The sequence below is a fragment of the Rattus rattus genome, chromosome 16 (assembly GCF_011064425.1).
Source record: "Rattus rattus isolate New Zealand chromosome 16, Rrattus_CSIRO_v1, whole genome shotgun sequence".
In the NCBI taxonomy this organism is placed as follows: Eukaryota; Metazoa; Chordata; class Mammalia; order Rodentia; family Muridae; genus Rattus; species Rattus rattus.
Window position 1 is genome coordinate 40,652,974 of NC_046169.1, and position 24,036 is coordinate 40,677,009.

General features: G+C 51.8%; 1 protein-coding gene and 1 long non-coding RNA gene across 5 annotated transcripts in view; both read left to right on the top strand.

Annotated features, from left to right (window-relative positions):
• The first annotated feature begins 289 nt into the window (after positions 1-289).
• Positions 290-1,271, top strand: LOC116885949. Its single transcript, XR_004386050.1, has 2 exons — positions 290-853; positions 1,220-1,271. It is a non-coding gene; the product is annotated as an uncharacterized LOC116885949 (long non-coding RNA).
• A 6,773-nt stretch (positions 1,272-8,044) lies between these two features.
• Sgsm1 (small G protein signaling modulator 1) overlaps positions 8,045-24,036 on the top strand; it is a 67,245-nt gene continuing 51,253 nt past the window's right edge. For 3 of the 4 annotated variants that reach the window (XM_032886372.1, XM_032886375.1, XM_032886373.1), the window contains exons 1-2: positions 8,045-8,145; positions 8,228-8,271. In XM_032886372.1, coding sequence (XP_032742263.1) covers positions 8,127-8,145; positions 8,228-8,271 — 63 coding nt within the window. In that variant the 5' untranslated portion in view covers positions 8,045-8,126. Of the gene's footprint in view, positions 8,146-8,227; positions 8,272-18,544; positions 18,726-24,036 lie in introns of those variants that run through there. The other variant, XM_032886374.1, reaches the window with a different exon arrangement.

Here is a 24,036-nt window from a genome sequence, read left to right on the forward strand (position 1 = left end):
GTGGAGCAGGCTGGCCATCCTTGGGAAACAAACAAGGACTTATACATGAGGACGAAAATCATGAACAAAATAAACACAGATCAAAGGGCGACGTTCCCGGGAAAAGGAGGGCAGAACACAGTGCGAGTTTAACTGTAAGACTCTATAATTTATAGTAGATAATTATAATATATAATAAGGCTTTATAATTTCTTCCCTTGGTTTTCCTCTCCCAGACAGGGTCTCACTGTGTAGCCCTGGCCATCCTGGAATTCAAACTGTGGAGACCCGGGCTGGCCTCGAACCCACAGAGATCCACTGGCCTCTGCTTCCCCAGCGCTGGGATTAAAGGTGTGCGCCAGCATGCCCGGCTTTATAATCCCTTCCTAAAATGTCAGTGTCAGCCAGTTCTGTACACTCACTATTTCCGTGGGAGCAACTGTCTCCTGCAACTCAGAAAACAGAGTCCCACCTCCTTGTCTGCGGTCTATGTTCTCCATCTGTTTGTCCCTTTCCCCGATTCTCTCTTTGGCCGTGTCAGGGCATCTGCACTCAGCTCCTCTGAGACAGAGCGTTTGAGGTTGTAGCCCCATGTGAGGGGCTGGAAGGGCGGGCACAGGAAACTGCTTGCTGTGTGACAGGAAATGTGAAGCTCGCTGGCCGCTGGCCGGCACCCACATGACAAGCCAGGAGTGGCCTGCGCGTGCCTGGACTGAGCTAGGCGGGGACAGGAATGTCACTCAGGCTTAGTGGCTACAAGCCTAGGTGAAAAACAGGAGTCCCACAGTCAGCAAGAGACATTGCCTCAAAAGAGGACTAGACAGGGTGACTGAGGGAGAGACCCGGTGCTGCTGCCTGGCCTCCATGTGTGTGGGTGGGTGTTGTTGTAAATATATAAAAGTAAAAATGAAACGGTAAAAGTTTTTGGTCTTTTACCCTGCTAGGTCCTACACCTCAGTGCCCCAGATATCTGCTAGATATCTTGGCGGAAACACAGCCCAGCCACACACTTTCTTACACTCAAACTCTCACATAAAAGAACACACAACTCAATTAATGTGAAAATAATCCAGCGTCTAGATTTGGCAGATCCACCCTACACTGTCCTATTCCTAGTTCCCAAATCCCTCATCCCTTGCACCTTTTATTTGCCAAGTCTCCAGCTTCTTCTTCTGCCACGACGACTCTCTCCTCCCCTGATTCCTCTAACTCTTCTCAGTTCCCCATCGTATCTCTAAAGGTGGGCATGCACACACACCAAAAACAAGGTTAACAAAAGAATTCCAAAGTCAGTCCTTTTCTGTTTTTTTTTTTTTCCGGAGCTGGGGACCGAACCCAGGGCCTTGCTCTTGCTAGGCAAGCGCTCTACCACTGAGCTAAATCCCCAACCCAAGTCAGTCCTTTTCAACAGTTTCTTCTTGTGGGTCCTTTGAACTCTGCCTCTCGGAACACCCCTCGATGACAACTCACGTAAACCTTAGCCCGTTTCCCTCTGCCCTATCTGCTGTCCTCATATCTGGTTGCTTTGGATTAAGTACCACATGGTGTTTTCTGACACGGGAATGGCGTTATCCCACAGAGACACCTGGGCATTAACTATCTGGCAACTCCTGTCTACCCCAAGCTCCCCAAAAGGATGTTCTTCAAGGTCTCCACCCTAGTAATAGGTTACCCCCGCACCCTGTGCATCTACTGGGCTCCAGTGTTCCCCCACAGGTGCATGGACTTTCTTTGTTATTCAGTTGCCTCCTGGTGCATGTGCAGCCTAAAACACAACTCAAGCACTGGGGCGATGTTCTCGGCTCTCTCCCCTCGCCTGTGGGTCCAGTCATCTCTCCCTCGTGCCTCTGAGGCTCATCAGCGTTACCATGTTATCTCTTGTGTGAACATTTAAAGCTATACTCACTGAGAGAGGTGACAACAATCCCTTTGTATAAAAGGTTTCATATGCAGGGGGCCATACCTCCACATCACCTAGGCACGACCCTCTCCGCGTGGCTTAGCATGACACCCAGCGTGACATAAACAGGTGCTATCCTGTCTGCTGGAGGAATGGCAAGTATGTGTTCCGTGCACACACACAACCCATTGAAACCGTTTGTGTGTACATGCATGTGTATGGGCCAGGGTGCACGTGTGGAGGTTGGAGGACAGATTGTGGAGTCGGCTCCCTCCTCCCACCAAGAGGGTCCTGGGGGCTGAACTCAGGTTGTCAGTCCTGGCAGCAAGAGCCTTCACACACAAAGCCCTACCACTGGGCCCCGACACATATATTTTGACTTTTTTTTTTTTTTTTTTAATTTCTGAGATAGGGTGAGCAGCGGATCTAGAACCCACAGGTCTGGTGAGCCAAAAAAAAAAAAAAAAAAACATCTCTAGAGTCAGAAAACTCCTGTTCCGTAAGTCGTCAGATCTTGTCATAGTACAAACACGTTCTTGACAGTCCTTTGACACCCTGGGCGCCTGTCCCGTGAGCCCAAGATGCCAGAGAGCCCTGGGGTCAGCGGGGAAACTGAATGGCAGTTTGCCACCTATGAAGATGAACGTGCTAACGCTGTGAGGCAGTCCCTTGAAGTACAACAATACTCCCCTATGTCCCAGAAAGGGAAGGATTTTCCCTCATGAGATCAAGAGAGCACACACACACACACACACACACACACACACACACACACACACAAGTTGAATCCCTGTGTGTAGCTGGTCAGAGCGCGGCATGACACAGAACCTAGACTGTGCCAGATAACCTGTGCTAGATGAACCAAACCGATGTCATTTGCTCAGCAGCGCCTCCTACAGTCAAAACCTGGAACTGACCTTTTCCAGTCACCATGGAAATGACCCTGGAACCTGATACACAGTAGCAAGTTCTGTAATCATTCTAATTAAGAACTTCATTCTAGAACACGACAGATATATTAGGAAGCATCCAGAACATCTTTTTGCAAGAATGAGAATAGAGGCTCATTGTTGGCCTAGATCTTCTGCTTTGGCGGGGAAAAGCAGTCAAACAGCCTGGTTCATATTTGTAGAAACAGAAGGGCGTCTCACGTGGCTCAGTCTTATACGTGGGATTATTTCAACTGCCGGTAAGAGAAAACTCTGACTCTTGTCACTTCACCAGAAGTTGGCGTGTTTTCCAAAATATCGGCAAATCCAGAGGTGGACGCTACAGCATCTGGTTGTCCTGGAACTCCTCATGCGCCATGAGAGCTGTGCCCTCTGACTGCCTGGGAGCCGGAGCACAGAATGGACCAGCGCCAGAAGCAGGGTTGTGTGATCCACAGGCCTCTCTACATGAACAAGGAGGCATGCAGGGGACTTCCCCGGCATCTCATTGGGCAGAACTGTGTCACATGTTCCTGTTTAAACCAATCACTGGAGTCTGGGAAGCCAGCTCACTGGGCAAAGAACATTGGCACTCCCATAAAAGTCCGATGAGACCCCCCATAAACCTGTTATCTCCCTGCTGGTCAAGTTGAGACGGGAAGTCGCTGGACCTTGCCAGCCCAGTCGACTAGCCAGTCAGTGAGCTTCACTTTCCATGAGAGAACCTGTCTCAAAGGTAACAAAAGGGACCTGGAGAGATGGCTCAGTGGTTAAGAGTGCTGGTTGTTTTTCCAGAGGTCCTGGGTTATATTCCCAGCAACCACATGGCGGGCAGCTAGCTCGCAGCTGTCTGTAACTCTAGTTGCAGGGGGTCGATGCCCTCTTCTGTCCTCTGAGGGTACTGCATGCACGTGGTGCACAGCCGCACATGCAGGATCACACCCATACACGTAAAATAAATATTTTTAATTAAAATATGAGATAACTTGTTTAAAAGGTAGCGAATGGATGAGGACACCAGACGTGAATCACCGGCTTCCATAGACATGCACACGAACATACACAAATCAATAAGCAATAAATGAATACATGGATAAATTAATGAACAGGTTAATTACTGGCAGAGGGACCTGATGATTGGCAGAGGCCAATTAGGACCTGCCTAGGGTAGAAAGTGGCACACCTCTTTTGAAGCGTGTGCCCAAGACTGGAGGTAGTACCAGGACAAACTCGACATTGTTTAGAGAGAAGGGAAAAGAAATTAATATTGAGTGATGACTATATTGATCTGTGTTTTCTAGAGAAACAGAATAGATGAGGTGAACATGTGTGCCTGTATATAAGTGTATGCATGTATGTATATGCAAAAAACATGTATACATATATGTGTACATATACACATACATATACACACAACATAGATACTTATGTGTGTATACATATACATATATACATGTACACACACACACACACACACACACACAAAACCACCCTTTGGGATCCACAGGGCATGGGTTCCAGGTGTGTTTTAAAGTACCAAGTCCTCAGGTGTTCCCATCCCTTCTACGGTCGGCGTCATACATGTGTAGAATCTCTTTACACCCTCCTTTATACTTCCTGTCATCTCTATGTGACCTATATATTTAAAGCAGTGTAAGTAGCATGTGATAGACACTGGACATCACTGGCTAAGAAAAAAGAATGAGACAACAGCTTGTGTGTTTCAGCACAGAAGCAGTCGCAGTCATTTCTACCCACGATTGGTTAACTTCACTCTGGGGGACTGGCAGATGCAGAGGCTGACTGTTTGTGTGGACACACACGTGTATGTGGTACATTCATGTACATAGGTAGCTGTGGAGGCTGAGATGTTCAAGCTTCGCAGCCAGTGAACTGGAGACCCTGGGGGGCAGGTGGCTCAGCTCCAGTCGGCGACTGGCAAGCTAGAGGCTATGAAATGCCAAAATTCTGATTCAAACCCAATGCAAAGCGCTGGCAAAGCGATTAGAAAGGCGACCTGCCTCCTCTGCCCTTTCCTCCCCTTCAGGTCTGACTGATTGCACAAGGCTAACCCACCCTAGGGAAGGCAGTCAGGTGCCCTCCCCTGTGGATTTTCATCCAGAACCACCATCACAGCATGCCCCGAGGAATGCCCAAACCCATTCCTGTCTGAATGTGGCTTAGATCACCCACCCCAGCATCCAGGCAAGCTAACTGGGGTTCCTTTGCACGGAGAAGGCCTCGCTCCACCCCCTCCCCCTTGCTCTCTGTCCAGTGTCTTTGAATGTGTTTTCTCTGGAGGATCCTTCATGGAGTTGATTGGCAGCTGAAATGAGAAGACATACGTAGCATTCACGGCACAGAGGTGGCCTCATCAACAAGTCGCAGCTGTGGTTATCACCTGTCGGGAGCCATAATGGGACAAGCTAATAATTAGCAGGTGTTCACCTGATGGCCAGCCTCGAATTATTATGTAATGTGACCAGTTCCCCCTTATTAAGCAAGGCTGTACGGGATTCATTTTAGGAAAGACTCCTGCTATTAAAATGCCTTTCCTGTTATTATTAAACACATAGAACAATCATTAAGTAGTAGCACACCCCTTTGGAGCAGATCTCTGCAGAATTGTGAAGATGTACTCATAGTGATGCTATATAGACAAATAAATGACTTCTTAAGTCTTAATAATGAGCTTATAAAAAAACCTCCTAAAATTATATCAGTGATTATTAAGCCCTTTAATAGTGGGGCTGCTATTAAGTCCTTTTCTGATTGATAGTCAAAACTGCAGTGAGAACTCTGCCAGTCTCCCAAGTGCCAGCAGTTAATTGCTCTTAGAAAGTAACCAGACTTTCTTCTACTCAGAGCACATTCCAAGAGGTTGTAAAACAATTAACCAGAGGTCATAAAAAGGAAACTAATGATTTATAATAGGTGCTAAGACAGAGAATAAACTATTGACTGGGTTTATCTATACAAAACTTCACTAATAACTTAGTTATGGTTTCAAACCTTCAGTGAACCTGTGGAGCTGTGACAGGTGATGGATGTTTAGCCAGATAATTACTCCTGATGGATATGTATGCAAACATTCTCTGTTGCAAGTTTCTATTTCAATTTACATACGATTTGATTTTTTTGTGTGTGAACTAGTGATGAACATTGTAACGTGTGATGGTGTATTCTGAAAGGTGTTTAAGGGCTTAGGAAAAAAAGGAAGAGTGGGAACTGAACTGAGAAGAACCAAGCTGAGCAGAACTGAGCTGAGGAGGTTTTTAGACAGAACAGTTTTTAGACAGAACTCAACTCAAGAAGAACTTAGATGGGGTTGGGGATTTAGCTCAGCGGTAGAGCGCTTGCCTAGAGAGCGCAAGGCCCTGGGTTCTGTCCCCAGCTCCGAAAAAAAGAAAAGAAAAAGAAGAACTTAGACGTATAGGCATAGCATTGGGAGAAGGGGCATTGAGAGTAAGAGCATTATTGGGACATCAGAACAGGAGGAGAGAGCAAGGTTAGAAGGAGAATGCAGAGTGGAATAACTTAGAGGGCAATGTGCAGAATGCAGAGGGGAAGAGGAAAAAATAAGAAGCTGGAGAGAGCAGAAGGAGCAGGCAAGCTTCTTCTTACCACGGGACAGAACAGGGCAGTCTTAGTCTTATTAAAAGGAACAAGCTTTTTCTTACAAACTTGGGTTTAATTCATTTAGCATTCAAAAGGTAAAAGCTTTTTCTTTGTTCAATAAAGATTGGAGCTCATCTTTCATCCAGAATGAGTGAGTTCTTTCTGCACCGGTGCTTGGTTTTTTGCTCCATATGCATATGTAAGTATGGATGTGTGTGTAAGAATGTAATTGTAAGAATGCATGCAAGCCTAAGAAGCGCAAGGCCCTAGGTTCGGTCCCCAGCTCCGGGAAAAAAAAAAGAATGCATGTAACCTGAACCCAACTGGTTTGAGTGGAAATGAATAAGTGCACATTCATGGATCTGTATATGAACCTATATGAGTTTATGCATATTTTCCTATGTAAATGTAAAAGCGCTATTCACATCTCTTGGTTCAATACAAGTTTATTGCTCCTAACTTCCCCCTAGCCTGACAAGCAAGAGGCATAGGGACAAAAAGGGGAAAGGCTCTAGCAATTAATCCTCTACTTTATCTCCTGCTGTTTTAGAATGAAGTGCTAAGTGCCAGTTTCTAGCCTCAGAGGAACACAGAAGGCGGGTCAGCTACAGTAGCAGAGCATGGTGACTTAGATAAGTAAACTTTTTATTATTATTATACAGCAACCCTAAATATCTTGTAAGACAAAATCTCACCCTTCGCGGACGGTCTTCCCCCTCTGCTACCTCAAGAAGAATCAACAAGAAAGAAGACCCCCACCGGCACTGGCTCCCAGCAGTCACTCTTACTGGGCTGTGAATTGTGAAGACGTTCGCTGTGCAGGACAGCGATGAGCTGTATATTCGGCGCCTCACTACTGCGCGCGATGCCCATGGTCGTCGCTAGAGGGCGCCACAGGCACCCTGCCAGAAGCAGCGCCAGGCTCTGGCCACAGGGTGAGCCAGCCCCAACTGATAGCAGCCTGGGAAAAGCCTCCAGGCTGCAAGGAAGCTTTCCCAACGTTTCTCAGGCCGCCCGGTAGGGTGTGTGCTGGCTAGTGTTACGTCAACTACATAAGCCACAGTCAAGCCTCAATTGAGAAAATGCCATCAATGGGGGGCATTTTCTTAAGTGGTTATTATTGTGGGGTAGACCCAGTTCACTGTGGGTAGGGCCATTTTCGGGCAAAGCCATTAGCATTACCCCTGCATAGCCTCCGCATCAGCTCCAGCCTCCAGAGTCCTTGCCCTGACTTCCTTCAGTGATGGAACCCAAATAAGCCCTTTCTTTCCTCCTTAACTTGCTTTTGGTCCTGGGATTTTATCACAGTAATAGTAAACCTGACCAGGTCATGAGTCCCCTGCCTCAGTCTCCCCATCAATGGGTCGTTAGGAGTTTGCCCCGAGCCTGGTTTTGCCTCATTTATAAATATGCATGGACGGAGACACGGGGTGTAGGTCACGGTTAGGCATCTTAGGTCACCCTTGGCAACTTGGCACGGCTGACGCTGATGCCTGGAGGAGGCCGGAGGAGGATGCTCTGTGCTGTGAGCTGTCCAGGAGGCGGCGCTGAGCTCTCACGGGTGACTTGGGCGGTTTGTCAGGTTCTGACGTCCGCATCCTGGGCTGTCATTCATCCCCTGCCGGTCCCGCCTCCTCGCGGCTGCAGCAGGGCGCGGAGCGGAGACGCGTCCGGGCACCCGGTACCGACCAGCTTGAGCCATGGCTTCGGTCCCTGCGGGTAAGCACGGGCGGGCGGCGGGAGGGCGGCCAGGCCCCGCGGCCTCGGTGCCGCTCACCGCGCTTCCCTGCTTGTCCCACAGAGGCCGAGACCCGCCAGAGGCTGCTGCGCACCGTGAAGAAGGAGGTAGGGGCGGCCACCCCAGGGTGACAGGGCCACCGCGGACACCTGGCTGGCGGTGACTGTGCATGGCTAACCAGGGAGGGGTTGGGAGGTACGCTGTAAAACGGGTGTTTCAGTGCGTGAGGCCCTCCTGGTGTAGGAACGGAAGGTGTCTAGGTGGGATCTTTCCTTGTGGAGGGGCAGGTACTCACTCCTGGGGTATGGTAGGGTGATGTGGGGGCTCCTCATTAGGGATGCAGAATGTCTCCAGGTAGATCAGGTTTTGGAACAGAACAGCAGTTCAATTTTGGAACATGAAGCTGTCCCCTTAACCCACCCCAGATACTCAGTCCTTGGAGCCACCTCTAGGTGCCAGGGATTCTATCCAGGAGAGCCTGTGACCTGGGCCAGGGTCCCAGGGCAGGTCCCTCCACGGATCCACGGAATCAGACAGGAGTGGCCGCCTGCACCCCCATCCCCCCTACCCCCCACCCCTGAGATGGGAGCCTAGCCTTACCAAGGAGTTCACAGTCAGTGACCTCCCAGGGCCTTGGGAGCCGGGAGAGTTTAGAAGGCTGAGGTGGCATTTAGATGTCTGTGGGCCTGTGGTGTTTCCCAAGGACATGTGGCTGTGTATGGGAAACACACGTGTACCTGCCTGGAAATACCTAAGGCTGATGTATATCTTGTTTTTGTGCACGTGTGAATCTACATATGTACATTTGTGTGAATGAGTAAGACTGAGTACGTATGGTGTGGCGTTGCCCTCCCTATCCTTCAGCCCCCACCCCCACGTCTTCATCTTGAGGTTCTTACCCTGAGATCTTGCCTGGCTGTGAGCCAGGCAGAAGTCTGTCCCTTGCTTCCTGAGCATGGGTGTGTGTGTCTATGCCTATGTGTATAACTGTGTGATGTGCACGCACATACGTGTGTGTGTGTGTGTGCGTGCGCGCGAGCGCGCGTGAGAGTGCGCCTGTGTTTGTGTGTTAGGGGTGCCACCCAGGAGGCCCTCCCTTCCTGGTGCCAGCCACCTGGGCAGCTGGAGGCCGGGACCTGTTGCCGGCTCCTTCCTCCTCTTGGGGATCGTGGGTGTGTCTCCGTGTTTGTGTCTCTGTGTGTAGCACATTCCTTTTAAAGAGCCAGCTCCGAGGATGATTGCAGATTCTAGAATTTTCCCTTGAGGTGATACGTAAGATAGATAGAAGGGGGGGTCCCTCAGAAAGGCCTAGCAGTCCTTACCTCCGTCTCTGTTTGGAGAGACTATGCAGACCCCAACCCCGCAACCTCACACCACTGCCCTTCCAGGAAGGGTCTTAGCGCCCAGGTTTAAAGCTGGAAGATCATGGTTTTTACCCAGCCCCGGCTGGAATACCTGTTCCTTGGCTGTCAGAACCTAGGGCTAACACTCCCCACCCCCCAGTTAGGGAAACGGTTGACCAAATAGGATGTACTGTATGTAGAAGAAGACAGGGTCAGCAAGGCCCTGGGGAACCTAGGAGACACTCATGTCACGCCGTGCCACTGGCCCCCTCAGCGTTCACCACTCATAAGTCCTCTCTTTGTAAGATCATCCCTTTCCCATCTGCAGAGTGACATGTGCAGCCCCATGGCCCACATGCCCCCTACATCTGGTCCTCATTTCCAGTAGCTCGGGCTCCTGGAAATGCCTTGGGGGTGCTGCCCCTGCCCTGCGACCACAAGTCTACTGGATTCCTTGCCTCTGGGGGACCACTAGGTTTGGAGTGAGCCACCTTCTTGGCTTGAGCCTGGGTGGAGTGGGCTTTTCCTGCCCCGCCGAGAGCAGATTCTCAAAGCTTCAAAGTCAGAAGCAGAAGTTGGGGTTCCCAGCCGTAGACTTCTCAGTTTCTAAATCTTGCGTTTATGGAGGTCGGTTGCTCTGAGGGTCTAAGCTTCTTTGGGGGTTTCCATGTTCTGTGTACTGCAGATGTAGCCACCCTGTGAAGATGGGGCTCACAGTAGGGGGAGTGGCTTCAAACAGCACCCAGCCAAGAAGGGCCAGAGGTAGGATAACCCCACCACCACCACCACCACCAGGCCATCCAAGCTCTTGAGATCCAGGGGTGGTGTGATTCCCATTACCTTACCAGGAATGGCGTGGCCAGAGGCAGGAAACCATGTTTGAAGTATACAGACCCAGAGCAGAGGAACAGGAAGTCTGTCACCTGGAAGCTCCCACGTCGTCCCCCTCAGCTCACCTCTCTGTACACTGCTTCCTTTGGCCACCTCTTTGGGTAATGAGCCACCCCTCCAGTGTCAGACAGATATGGATAGGGGGGAACCTGCCTACCAGTCTGATTAGCAAGCGTCATCCCCTCTGTCCCTCTGAGTTCAGATGAGCCACACCCCTGCACGCCACAGCCTCCCTCTTCGTCCTGGAAGAGGTGACAGGGGACATCCCTAGATAGCCAGACAGCTGTGCAAACCTGCCACAGAGCTGTGCCACGGAGCCTGTGGGGTTGGAAACTGTGTCCAGAGGCAGCCTGGGGAGCTGCCGGGACCCAGGACTGCAGTCAGTCAGGTCAGGAAGGAGCCCCAGGTTCAACTAGAGCAGGAGTCGGAAGTCCAGAATGGAGACCCTCTGCTGGAGGAAGCAGGTGCTGGCAGACCAGGCAGTGACCTGAGAAAGAGGATGATTGGGGAAGGGACATGAGGTCTTGCACACGCCCCAGCACTGAGCAAAAACACACACCTGCAAGCCTGCAGGGTATGACAGTGGAGAACCAGGAAAGTCCTGGCAGAGAGAGGGGACAATAGAGGACTGGGCTGCAGGGACATGCTGAACTTGAGAGTGCAGGGGCAGCTGGAGCAGAGAGGGGGAACCTGCTGGAAAGGGAGGTGTTCTCCCCCACCCACACACACACACACACACACACACACACACACACACACACAAGAAACAAGTGGGGGATGGTGGGAAGCTTGAGGAGTGTGGCAAGTGAAAGGGGTGTGTGTCACCCAAACCAATGGCTTGTGAACTGCACAGTCTCCCGGGGGCACCTGCCTTTATCTTTGCCAGTGTCTGGGTGTCCATTTTTGTCACAATAGGGATGAAGATGACTCAGTGAGCAGAATAAGCTGTGACAGACATACACCCTGTCACCTGACATCCACCGTGCCTCCCTCCTGTGCTTCTCTGGGGTTGGGTCAGTGTCACATCCCTGTTTCCCCCAGCTAAAGCCCCTCCTCCCCCAGCTCTAAGCTGTTTCCTCCCTGGCCCGCCTTCCCTCCCTGCCACCACCCCTTAATTTTGTTTTGGTTCCCAGAGCAAGCAGGGACTGGCTTCCCGTTGTCATGACAACAGCCATTAAAAAGAGCCAGCCACGTGATCCAGGTTGATAACGGAAGCTAAGTGACTAACCGCCTTGTTTTCCTGCCTGTGGCTGCTGCCGGGAGGCCTCTTAATTGGAGAGGAGAAAGCAGGGGCTGGTGGGCAGCAGCTGAGACCCCTGGAGCGTGTCAGTGCCAGGAGACAGATCCTGCAGAGGAAGCCTTGGCTAGCTCCGGGTGGAGGGGGGGTGTGGGGGCGGGAGGGGGGACTGTCCAGCAGAGCCACCCTCTCTGCTAGGGGAGCCCGCCCCATCCCTTCAGCCTCAGCTGAAGTGGAAGACTGGATGAAGGGGGAAGTGCTAAGGAGGCTGAAGGAACATCAGGGAACTGAGCCGCGTTGCCATGGAGACGCTCGGGCTTTACTCTAACTCAGCAGCAGTTCTTAATGTAGGACTGAGGACAGCTTGGCCACCTCCAAAGAGTTGCCAGATAGCACGCAGGTCACCGCGCAAGTCTTGAATCAGACGCGCGGGGGCGGGGGTGTGGGTTAATAGGTTCTCAGGGTACTTGTGCAGCTCTGCCCCAGGGAACCTTCGGTGTGTCTGGGAACATTTTGGTTTGTGACAGCTGTGGGTGCTCCCAGGGTCTGCAGGAAGAGGCCAGGGGTGCCACCACTTAACACCCTGCGGTATAGGAGACACCCCCACATGCCAGCATGATTGCCCCACCCACCACCCCTCACCACCACCATCACCATCAACACAGCTCTGACCACTGTGATCGACATCAGTATCACCATCATCACCACGGCCCTCATTACCTCCACCGTCACCCGGCTCAACCACCACTACTACCATCACCTCTCTCCCATCACTCCACCGTAACCCGTCCATCAACAGAGACTCCTGCCTGGAACACACAGCAGCAGGCTTAGCTAGGATCTTCAGACACTCCGTGGAAGCACAGCCTGGGGCAGATGTGTGTAAAGGAGGGAGATGAGGGGAGTGCGTGGTTGCCAGTGTGCCCTGTGCCGGCTGCCTACCCGCCCCAGACAGATAACGAGACGATGCTACAGAGAACACGAGCGGGGAGGGCTGGCTCCGAGACTGTTGCACCTGCTCACCATCAACATGGACCCTCCCAGCTCCTAGAAAAGGACTTCTGCTCCTCTCTTCCCCCGCCTTCCCTTTCTTCCATCCCCGAATGTTTACTGAGCATCCCTGGGGTGTAACCCTGTTGAGGAAGCGGCAGCTTCGGAAATGACGCTCTTGCTGTACAGTCTAGCAGGGGCACGGATGAGAAGGTGAATCGTGGGGCTGGGGAGGTGGTAAATCGCTTCCTGTTGGTCTGGGTTTAAATCCCCAGCGCTCGGGTGAGACCCGACAAATCTGTAAATACAGCCCGGGGAGGGCAGAGACAGGATGATCCCCAGAGCTCTTGGACAGACATTGTAGCCCATCAGTGGACTTCAGATCCTGTGTCAAAGAATAAGATGGAAAATGACTGAGGAAGATTCCAGACATCAACTTCTGACCTCCATGTGTACACGGGCACATACATACATACATACATACATACATACATACATACATACACATACCATATATATACATATACACAATAGATATATGTGCATATATGCGTATGTATATACATGTATGTATACATATATACACACATACACAATATAAACATGCATATATACACATGTATACATGTGTATGTATATATACATATGTATGCATATATATGTATGCATATATACACATGTGTGTATGTGTATAAATACATATATAGGTACAATGTAAACGTGTGTATATACCTATATATGTGTGTATACATGTGCAAATATACATACACATACATGTTCACATTATAGACATTAGTGTGTAATATACACACATGTGTGTATATATATACATGTGTATAAATGTGTACCTGTGTGTGCATATACATACACATACATATACTCAATATAAATAATTTTGTGTGTATATATACATATGTGTATATACACATGTGTAAATGTGTGCATATACATACATGTATGCATATATAACCATAAACAAATATGGATGGTGCTCAGTGCTATGAGAGCAAACAAGGCAGGGAAGAGACGGAAGAGAGGGCTGGCCAGAGAGGTCGGGGCCGGCCTCTGTGATGGGGTGATCTTTGGGCAGAGACAGAGGTCCCTATTGATGTCTTCCATCAAGCCTCCAGCATGCACGAGTCCTTGCGTTTGGAGGTCAGTGGGGCTGGAGCAGAGAGAACAAGAGGGAAGATGAACTCAGAGGAAGAACTGGGAGGCTCATCATGCCTGTGACCAAGTGAGAGTTGCGTTTTAGTCTGAGCTGAGAGCCATGGCGGAGTTTGGGCCAGAGAGGAAGATGATAGTGTGAGAGAGCAGTGTGGGGCAAAGGGCAAGGACTCTAATGGGAGAGGAAGCTCAGACTCACTTCCACTCCCCTCCCCCACCTTTCTCTCCTTCTTTCTTGAGAGATGGTCTCACTGTGTAGCCCTAGCTGTCCTGGAACTCACGCTGTGGACCAGGCTGGCCTCAAACTCAACCACCTGCCTCTGCCTCCCAAGTGCTGGGGCTCACAGCATGCACCACTGTGTTCAGCTTTCTGTCTCATTCTTTGCGAGCTCCTGTCCATGAGCAGGGAGCTGCTGTTGCTCCTGTTGTGTGGAGTAGAGGCTCTGAAACTGCCATTGAATATGTGTGAATGTGATGTGTGTGTGTGTGTGTGTGTGTGTGCCCATGTGAGCATGCATGCATGCCCTGTCTGTGGTCTTTGGAGAGCAGAACTCCTCATGGTTGATACAGTCTCATTAACCCACCTGCCACACCTGATGTGTTATCAAAGTTCTGACAAGGTAGCTTTCTGGGACCTGTGGGTAGCACTAGGCATGCAAGGCTGGCTCCCGCACCTCCTACACCTGTCCCCCTGCAGGCCTTCCCCTGCAGCAGCTCAGGAGGGGCTCCAGGAGTTGCTAAGAGAATTTGATGCAGTTTAACAGAAAGATCAGGACTGCTTTGTTCCCAGTGCCAGCATTTGCTAGCTACAGAACCCAGTAAAAGGGGTGGTGGTCGGGGAGGCTGGAAGGCGAAAATGAATTTCTTAGTTCAGGCGTTTGGGGAGTTTGGAGCAATCGGATTCAGGTATGGTCATATTTAAACGTCCATGCTACCATCAGGCCTTGTGTCTGCCTGGTGACGTGTGAGGAAGCCCAAGCCCTCCCCGGCCTCTGCTGCTGCTCTGTGAGGAGCCGGTATGCCCCATCTCCTCCTCTTCCCACCTCCCAGGTGAGTGAGGTTGGCCAGCCCAAGACCTCCGAGCATCCCAGTTGGCTGGCGCCCTGCTCAGAAAGCCCACTCGTGCCTGTTCACGCAGCTCTGGACGGGTCAAGTCTGTGTTCACGATGTAATAAAGACTGCCGATTAGTCCTCCCAGGAGCAAGCGACAGCCACTCAGGCAGGGCTGGGCTGAGCCATTGGATGGCCTGCAGCATGGACCTGGCTGACCTCTCTTGGCCCTCCCCAGGTCCCCTGAGGCTGAGGAAACACCATGTCTTATGACAGTCACTAAGGAGGCACGGGGCTGGCAGGTCACTCACCTTAGCTCATAGAGATGCCCATGCTACAGCCTAAGCCCCACTTCCAACTCTGTTCTGCCTTTTATGGGAGCCCAAACCAACAGTGCATGAGTCCTTATGAAGCACGACCTTGGGGAGTGCGTGACCCTCCCCGATGATAGACCCTTGACAGCCTTCTCTCCTTTGTAGTGACACCTCTGTCCCTGCTGTCCTGAAGCCTGCCACCCTCCTCTCTTAGGAGTCGAGTCGGAATAGCCGAGCCTTCGGCAGGCTATGTCCCTGTCCTGGGGTAGACAGCAGGGTCTTTCCTCCGTTTTCTCAGTCAGCCCACAGGAGAGGAAGCCCAAGGAAGCCAGACTCACTGGGCATCACCCTCTGGCTGTTGTGTCCCCAGGCCCTGGACCCTAAGAGTTCTGAATGCTGACTGTTATTTCTTTCAATAGTTGGGGAGCTTGGAGAATGGACTCTGGTTCCTTCTTCACAGGGACAGACTATGGGCAGGGGCAGATGGATCTCTTGTGAGCTCAGGGCAGGCGATGATGCGTGTAGTGAGATCCAGGACATTCAGAACCGTGTAGAGAGATCCCATCTCAAACACAAAATAGCCAGACGGGACATAGTAAAAATGAACCATATGGAGAACCAGGCATGGATGGCTGCCTGCGATCCCAGCACTAGGGAGGTGGAGGCAGGAGGATCAGGAGTTCAAAGTCATCTGCAGTCGCATAGGGAGTTTGAAGCCAGCCCGGACTCCATGATTTGTAATTAGTTAATTAATTAATTAATTAATTAATTAATTCAGGTCTCTGGTAATTTAGAGACCTGATGCTACTTGGGCATTGAATGCATTCCCTTCTGGTTATTCTTGTTTGGTAAATTATGCTTGATTAGTAAAACTGTAGCAGCCTCCATTTACTGAACACGAATGCTAACTGCTTTTCCGTTTCTCATTTAATAACAAAGCAGTCCTCCTGTGGACCAGGCAGCTGGTCCCCTCCCGACAAGGAGACTGAAGGCCAGAGAGGTTAATAAACAGAGAGAAGCTCACACAGTCAAAAAGCAGCAGAGCAAGGTCTGTCAACTGTCCGTTTCAGCTTCAATCAGTCCTAATTAAAAACAGCCAGAAAACTAAGTCTACAAAGCGAAGGGGCTAATAGATGTCTCAGTTCAAGTGTTTGGGAGGTTTGGAGTGGGCGGGTTTAGGGACAGCTGCATCCCGCGGTTCCGGTGATGTCCTCAGGCCCCTCCATCGCTGTGGGTTGCATTTCGCCGCGTTCTTTGGCTCTGTAGCGTCCTCAGCCACAACACTGACGTCACAGGAAATTGGCTTTGGGTCTGGTCCGGCCTAAATGACGCGATCCTTTTGTGCCCACCACAGTGGGGCAGGTCGCTGTGATTGGTCAAGCCTGGAGGGACAGAGCAGAGTAACATGGATAGGAGATGGCATCAGGAAGCAGGACACTGGGCTGGAACCACAGCTGCCCATAGCCAGAAGGGAGCTTGGCCTCCTGCCTGCGCCTGCATCAGGAGGTTGGAGGTCAGGGCAGCTGAGCTCCAGTGAGGCGGACAGACTTCCATTACTGTGCTCACTAAGTAAACGGGAGGGAAAGGGCTCTGTGCCCCCTTCCGAGGACGCAAACCCACCACGAGGCCACGCCCCTGACCTCATCACCTCCCAGAAGCCCCGCCTCCTGCGCCATCATTTGGTGCCTCAAGTTTTCAGCCTAGAGATTCTGAGGGGCTGTCAGTCACTCCGGCTGGACAGCGTGACATAAGCTCGAAGACGGTGTGGTTTCCAGTTCTTTAAGGGCCCTTGAAGGGCCTAATTCCAACCTGTGCCAGTGCGCCTGCGTGACTTAGCCACAAGCCCCTACTTTCTGGTCCCCGGTTAAATTTAAAACGCAGCACCAGGGGCTGCAATCCTAGCGCACCTGCAGGAGGTGGGAGGCAGAATCAGGAAGATCCTCGAACTCGCAGCACAGCTGACATGGCATGAGAAACAGAAAAACAAAGGGCGGAGGCGAGGGCTGGCACCTGAGGATGTCCTCTCACCTCCATACATGCGCAGTGGCGGACACACGTGAACGCGTGCGCGCACGTGAAAATAAGACTATTCCTCAATAATCCCAGCTCCTTTGCAAGGACTCGGTGGAAACACAGAGCTATTGCTACAGAATGGGAGGACGGGTCTACAGTGCATTTCTAGAAAGTTCTATCACATTTTAGATAATCTATCAAGTACTTGATATACATTTGCATGTGCAGTACAAACAAATCTCAGCCATCTGAGAGGCTCTGACGTTTAAATGGAGGCACAGAGAAGTGAAGTGAATTGTCCGAGGACACACAGCAGGTAGCAGGCGGGCGTCGGGATCTAAAACCATCCCTTAAAAACAACATTCTCACCGCTTTCCATTTTAAGATCTGGGAGGGTAAAGCCAGTTTCTGATTTATCTGAGCGTTGTTTTTGTTTGTTCGTTTGCTTTTTGAGACAAGGTTTCTCTGTGTGGCCCTGGCTGTCCTAGAACTTGCTTTGTAGGCCAGACTAGCCTCGAACGCGCGGTGATCCTCCTGCCTCTTTCTCACCCCACCCCTGCACCTCACGTGCCGAGCGCTGGGATTAAAGGTGTGTGTCACCACGCCCGGCACTTATTTGAGTCTTTTAAGCAGCTCCCCAAGGCTTTACTTTTTCACATCCTCCCAAGTTTAGACGTTCTTGGGGAGAGGAGGCATCTGTGCTGGCTTGCTCATCTCCAGGGCTGTGCGTCTGGAGATGGGGCGTTGCCAGGGAGCTCTGTTGCCCGTGCGGTGGGCAGCGCACCTGTGAGGAGGCTGGCGGCTCTGGGGTGTGGGCGGAATGTGAAGCACGCTCGGGGCTCTTTCCCCCCCCCCCGCGTGTGAAGGAGGCTGAGGCTCCTCCCAACCCTCTTATCCCAGGAAAAGGGAAGGGTTCTGGGTGGGTCTGGGGCCCTGGCGCAGGAGTACAGGGGGCTGGTTAATAGAAACCTCATCTGCTGTCGAGAACACCTTTTCCCGTGGTTGTGGGGGTTTGGGCAGTCCTCAGATGGTCAGGGAACTCCGCCCAGTGCCTTTTTATAGCCATCAAGTAAACCATTAACTGTGGCCCAGTCGCCTGAACCACAGACCTCCATCCGCCAGCCCCAACACCTATTTAGAGCAGGTGGGTTGGGAGAGGGCCGGGGAAAGATTTCCCAACAACCCTGGCCCCAGGGGCTTCCCGCTCTCTAGTGTCACAGTTCCCTGACCTGCCTTCGAGCTCGCACCCCTCCACGCTGTGGGTCATCTTCCTAGGCCTGCAGTCTCTAGTCCGTTCACCCCCACCCCCACCTCCACCCCACCCCCGCGTGCGCACCTGCTCCAGAATGCCGTAGTCGGCATTGCCTTTGAGCACCGCCTTCCTCGTACTGGTAATTGGCATATGAGAAACGCACGTTCCTTTGCGAGCACGATTCTCCCAGGGAGCCAGTGTGTGCCAGGCGAGCCGGGAGAGGTGACCCACGGAAGCTGAATAAAGGCTGGAGAGCCAGGAACCGTCCGTGACCCTGATGCTGATGTTCAGTTTCAGGGGCCAAGTGAGCAAGCTGCCTGGACCCTGCTGCGGGGGGGGGGGGTTCCACCTGAGACAGCCTGGGGCTCCCCAGCCTTGATTCAAGTCCCGATCTTCTCACAGGCTCCAGTCTGGCAGGGAAGACGGAACAGTGACACCCATGATGCAAGGTTACCATGGATCTTTGGGCTCATGTGTGTCACACCAACTTGTATGTAGCAAGTGCCTGTAGGCAGCTGTTGAGTGAATGAACGAACGAACGAACGAATGAATGAATGAATGAATGAGGAAGAGAAGCGGTGAACAAGACAGTTTACTGTGTGCCTGGCCCAGCATGGACAGATAATGCAGGCTTTGGACCGCCATCGCTGCCAAGCTGAGTGCCCCACAGGTGGCCATTTCGGGTTGCTACTTAAAACACCCTGAAGCCAGCCTGGGAAAAGCTTTCAGCGCAGTGCTCTTGGGATTTCCAAGAGAAGTGGTGGGGACGCCCTTGAGACGCTCAAATGCATAAATACTCAAATCCCTTCATTTGAATATAATTTGCATAGAACTTGAGCTCACCCTCTAGCTGGCTTCTAACAGGCATTTGCCCTGTGAGCAGGGGTTCAGAGTCGGAGAGAAGCAGGAGGTGATTGGCATGGAGAAGGATGCATAGGCAGAGGTCAGGCGGTAGGAGTCCCATGTCCTCTGGCTCTTGCAGGAGGGGGTGACACCCATGAAGGGGCGGGGTGTGGGGGAGGCAGAGGAAGCTGGAGCCAGCATGGAAACAGCAGCTTGGAGCAAGCCTCCCCCTCCTTCCTCCAGATCTGCTTGTGACTGGGGGCTGGGGGTTGGGGGGAGCAGAGCCTCTCAAAATATCCCCATGTTCCCCAACCCCACCCCCATCCCCGCTCAGGAACTCTCCTTTCCCATAGCAAATTAGAAACCGCCACGGGATCTTTGCACCTGCCCCTCCCTCCCTGGAGCTCTGTAGAGACAGATACAGGCAGATTCTTCTCCCTGCTTTACAGCTGGGGAAACCGAGGCCTACAGTAGTAGTTTTGGCTTGTCTTTCAGATTGTGGGGTTTCGCTACCTCCAGGAAGCCCTCTCTGACCTCCCTCTCAGGTCTCTTAGACCCAGTTTTTTCACTTCAGAGAACAGTTCTCACTCGTGCTGTTGGGTTCCTTGGATCCAAACTCAGGCCAATTTACCTGCTGAGCCATCTCCTCAGCTCCCGGACGTGCCTTTGAGTCAAGCAGAATTGTAGTACCTCCCGTCTGTCACCCTGATAGTCCAGTGGATGCTGAGGGGCCTTGGGTCACCCCTCCTTCCTCATACTCCTCTGACAAGGGCTATTTTTAAAGCTGCCCTGCAAAGCCCTTAGGTGTTCACCATAGCATCCTCCTCTGGAAGGTAGCAGGCCTGGTGCACCAGCCCAGGCACAGCCTCCTGGCTCCATCACTCACCAACCTAGGTTTCGACTGCCGGAGGTCAGTGCCAGCTGGAGCTAGAGGGGGCTTAGCTGGGCCCAGGGGAGTTTGCAGACCTCAGATAAGCAATACCCCCGGGGACCTCTATGCAGGCCTGTATAAATGTGTACCTCCAACCAGGGGACCCTATGGACCAAGTCCATTATGTGTGTCCACTGTTAAGGCAAGCCATTTGTTTTAACAGGTTTGTTTATTTTATATATGTGAGTACACCGTCGCTGTCTTCAGACACACCAGAAGAGGGCATCAGATTCCATTATGGTTGTGAGCCAACGTGTGGTTGCTGGGACTTGAACTCAGGACCTCTGGAAGAGCAGTCAGTGCTCTTAACTGCTGAGCCATCTCTCCAGTCCGGTTTTAATACTTTTAAAGGTTTGTAAACACCAAAATAAAAGAAGCCACGTGACCTTGACTGTGGCCTTAAAGTCAGCGCCCCAGGTTTCCCAAATAAAAACTCAGAACACCCCACAATGTCCCGCAACACTCCCTATAATGTCCGAGATGCGCTTTCACTAACACCATCCCCCTGCATCTGAAATCTGCGTGGGCGGGGCTATCCTGTGCTAAGTCTGGCCATTCTCCCCACATCCAGAAAGCCTTTTTTTCCCCCTAGCCCTTGCTGACTTTGGTCTTTGACATACAAGCCCCATCGGGAAGGACAGGGGCTGGGGACAATTCTGGGAGCTACCTAAGCCTAGGTGCCTGACATTATGGTGGCGACAGCCTCAGGGTGGTCACCATCACATATGAGCACCTGCCGTGTAGACAGGGGCTCAGGATCCCCATTCAACAAACCCCTGTTCTATCTCTGCCCCTAGAAGGCCTGTGTCGATTTGGTGCAGCTCTGTGCAGCCTCCTGGGGGAAGACATTTTGACTGCAGATTCTGGAATGTTTAGCCAAGTTCTGTGGGCTGGGGCAACAGGTCCCACCCAAGTCAAAGACTTCAACATAACCTGGGCATCTATTTGGAACCTGGCAGAGCTCCAGGTGGGTTGTGGGAAGGCACGGACATGCTGTGGTCATCAAGCCGGGCAGCAGTGGGCCCAGGAACAGCCCTCTGGCTTGGGAGAGCTTCCCAGCTTGCCCCGGCTCTCTCTGGAGATCCGTTCTCCTACGCTGTTTAAATATTTACAGGCGAGAGGGTTGGGGGAGGAAGGGCAGGGCTGGTGTCTGAACGGAGGCAGGTGTGTCGGCCTACGTGGAAGGGCAGGGCTGCGGGCTGTGTCCCTGGGCTGCCTCGAGTGGAGACGTTCACAAAGGCGTGTGAGCGCCCCCTGTGGAGAGTCCGTGCCATCTCACCTCCACTGTGCCTTGTAGATCTGTTTGCCAGCTCTCCCACAGGGCGAGACCCAGCTGGGCAAATCTACTTTGCGGGTTTTTGTTTTGTTTGTTTGATGTTATTGCTGTTGGCTTTTTTTTTTTTCCTTCTGGTTTTAGAAAAGGTCTCTGCCTTTTTACGCCAGGCTCGTCTAGACTGCCTGATCTTCCTGCCACTTCTGAATGCCTGATTTTCAGGACTGTGTCACCATGTCCAGCTCCGGGTGGGCTCCTAGACTGTTTTGTTTTGTTTTGTTGTTGTTGTTGTTGCTGTTGTTGTTCGAGACAGAGTCTCTCTATAGCCCTGGCTATCTTGGAACTCACCCTGTAGACCAGGCTGGCCTTGAGATCAGAGATCTGCCTCTCCAGTGCTGGGGTTAAAGATGTGCACAGCTGGGGATGGGATTTAGCTCAGTGGTAGAGCGCTTGCCTATGCAAGCGCAAGGCCCTGGGTTGGTCCCCAGCTCCAAAAAAAAAAAAAAAAAAAAAAGATGTGCACAGCTACACAAGTCAATTCTTAACTTTTATTTATTTATTTTCTGTTTCTGTTTGTCAGCGCTTATATACGTGCACCACGCAGATGCCTACAGAGGCCAGAAGGTCCTCTGGAACTGTAATTATAGACAATCGTGAGCCACCGGGTGCTGGGACGTAAACCCAGGTCCCTGTAGGAGAGAGGTCGGTAGCCGTAATCACTGAGCCATCTCTCCAGCCCCTCCACCACCCACCAGTTCTTAAGGGTTTCCCAAAGAATGAGCTGCATCATGGGGGAATGCAGCCAGATACCAGACACCCAGTGGTTGCTGGAGAATAAAAGCTTACCGATCGCCTTGAACTCCTGTGGCCTCCCAAAAGTCCCTGCAGGGTGTCACTGATACACCTTGCCCTCCTGTGTCCCAGCCTTTGTCCATGACCTCACTTCCATCCCTTACCCTGCCAGGAGTCTTTGCTGGCCTCCAACCCTCCTCCCAGACTGCTCTGCCCCTGGTCTGTCCGGAGAGCTCCTCTCCCTTACAATGGCACAGCCTCGTGCCTCCTGCTGAAGTGCCCTCCTCCACAGGCTTTGGTGACCTTTTGTGGGAGGGAAGCTTCCACCATGGTGCCATTCACCAGACTTTTTAATTTCTTTTTCTGGCCTTGAGCAGAGCTGGTCATTAACTCCTGCGAAATCATCCAGCTAGACCTGGGGCCAGCGTAGGCGGGAGGGTCTCAGTTGCAGCCACCTCTCACTCTGACCCATGTGAGAGCCCTGGGCTCAGGGAAGATGCTCAACTTCTCTGAGTTTCTGTCAACAGACAGCGCGTGTGTCCAGTCAGGTCAAGGTGCCAATAGGAAACAGGTGGTTCCCCCAAACTGCTCGTAGGAAAAATGAGTTTAAAAAGAGGTTGTTGGCTAAAGAGGGAAGGGGACCAGGAGACATCAGGCAGGTGAGGGAAGAGCAGGAACAAGGAACCAGCACCACCCTTCATGATGGTGTATGGGGAGGAGGGAAAAGAGGGCAGAGGAGGCAACCTTGCAGGGACAAGCCTCAGTCAAGGGTCCTTTCTTCCTGAGGAAGCTTGGACAATGCCTTCTCTCATAGTCCCTGCCACCTCTTCCCACTGAAAAATGTGGAACACCTTACCCACCATCCCTGGTCTTCTCTTCCTTTCTAATATTCCAGTGCAGTTTAGGCACAAGTGAGCATTGCCCAGATTGGTGAACACTGCTAACCTGGGTCACAGAAAACGAGTGCTAAGGGAGGGGCCAAGACTTGAGCTGAGCCTCTGTGTTTCCCTGGGCCTCTCCTCTGGCCCAGATCTTTGGACCCGAAGCCCCCAGGGTGGCCTGTCTGTCTCCATCCTCACACCTCACTCTCTCAGTGTGTACATGCAGGAGCTGACCAAGAGACCGAGGCTCCTCTTCATGTCCCGCTGTGGTTTCAGGGTCTTTTGGTCCCGTGGTTTCCTGTGTCTCTCGCCTGTGGTTCCCTATCTCAGCAGTTCCGGGTGGGGATTGATTCAGCACCAAGGACAGGGGCGCGAGCAGAGGCAGACAGAGGATGTGGTCCTCTTTGAATGCTTCAGGGGAGCTGGGAATGCCCTTCAAAGATGCTCAAGGGGGACGAAGGTGCCAAATCTCACACCCCACAGATGTCAGAGCTGGGCCACCTGGGAAGGAGTAGAGTCTGGAAGAGGAAGCCACTAGGTTAGCCGGGTGGTTCAGTCAAAGGTACAGAGAGGAGAGTCCTGGCGCTGCAGATAGTGGGTGCTTTCATTCGCTTGGGCTGCTGTAACAGAATCCCACAGGCAGGTCGCCATGCAAGGCAGAGATGTGCTGTCTTGAAGCTCTGGAGGCTGTGAAGGAAGGTTGAAGTCCAAGCCTCTCCTCTTGGCTTCTAGATGCAATTTTCTCTCTTGCATCTTCTCTCTGGACTGTCCCGTGACCCTGTTTCCCTCTTTCTATGGAGACACTGCTCGTACTAGACCAGGGACCACTCCATGAGCTAACTTTAAAGGTTTTCTTTACAAATACGATCATATTCTCAGTCAGTAGGAGGCAGCG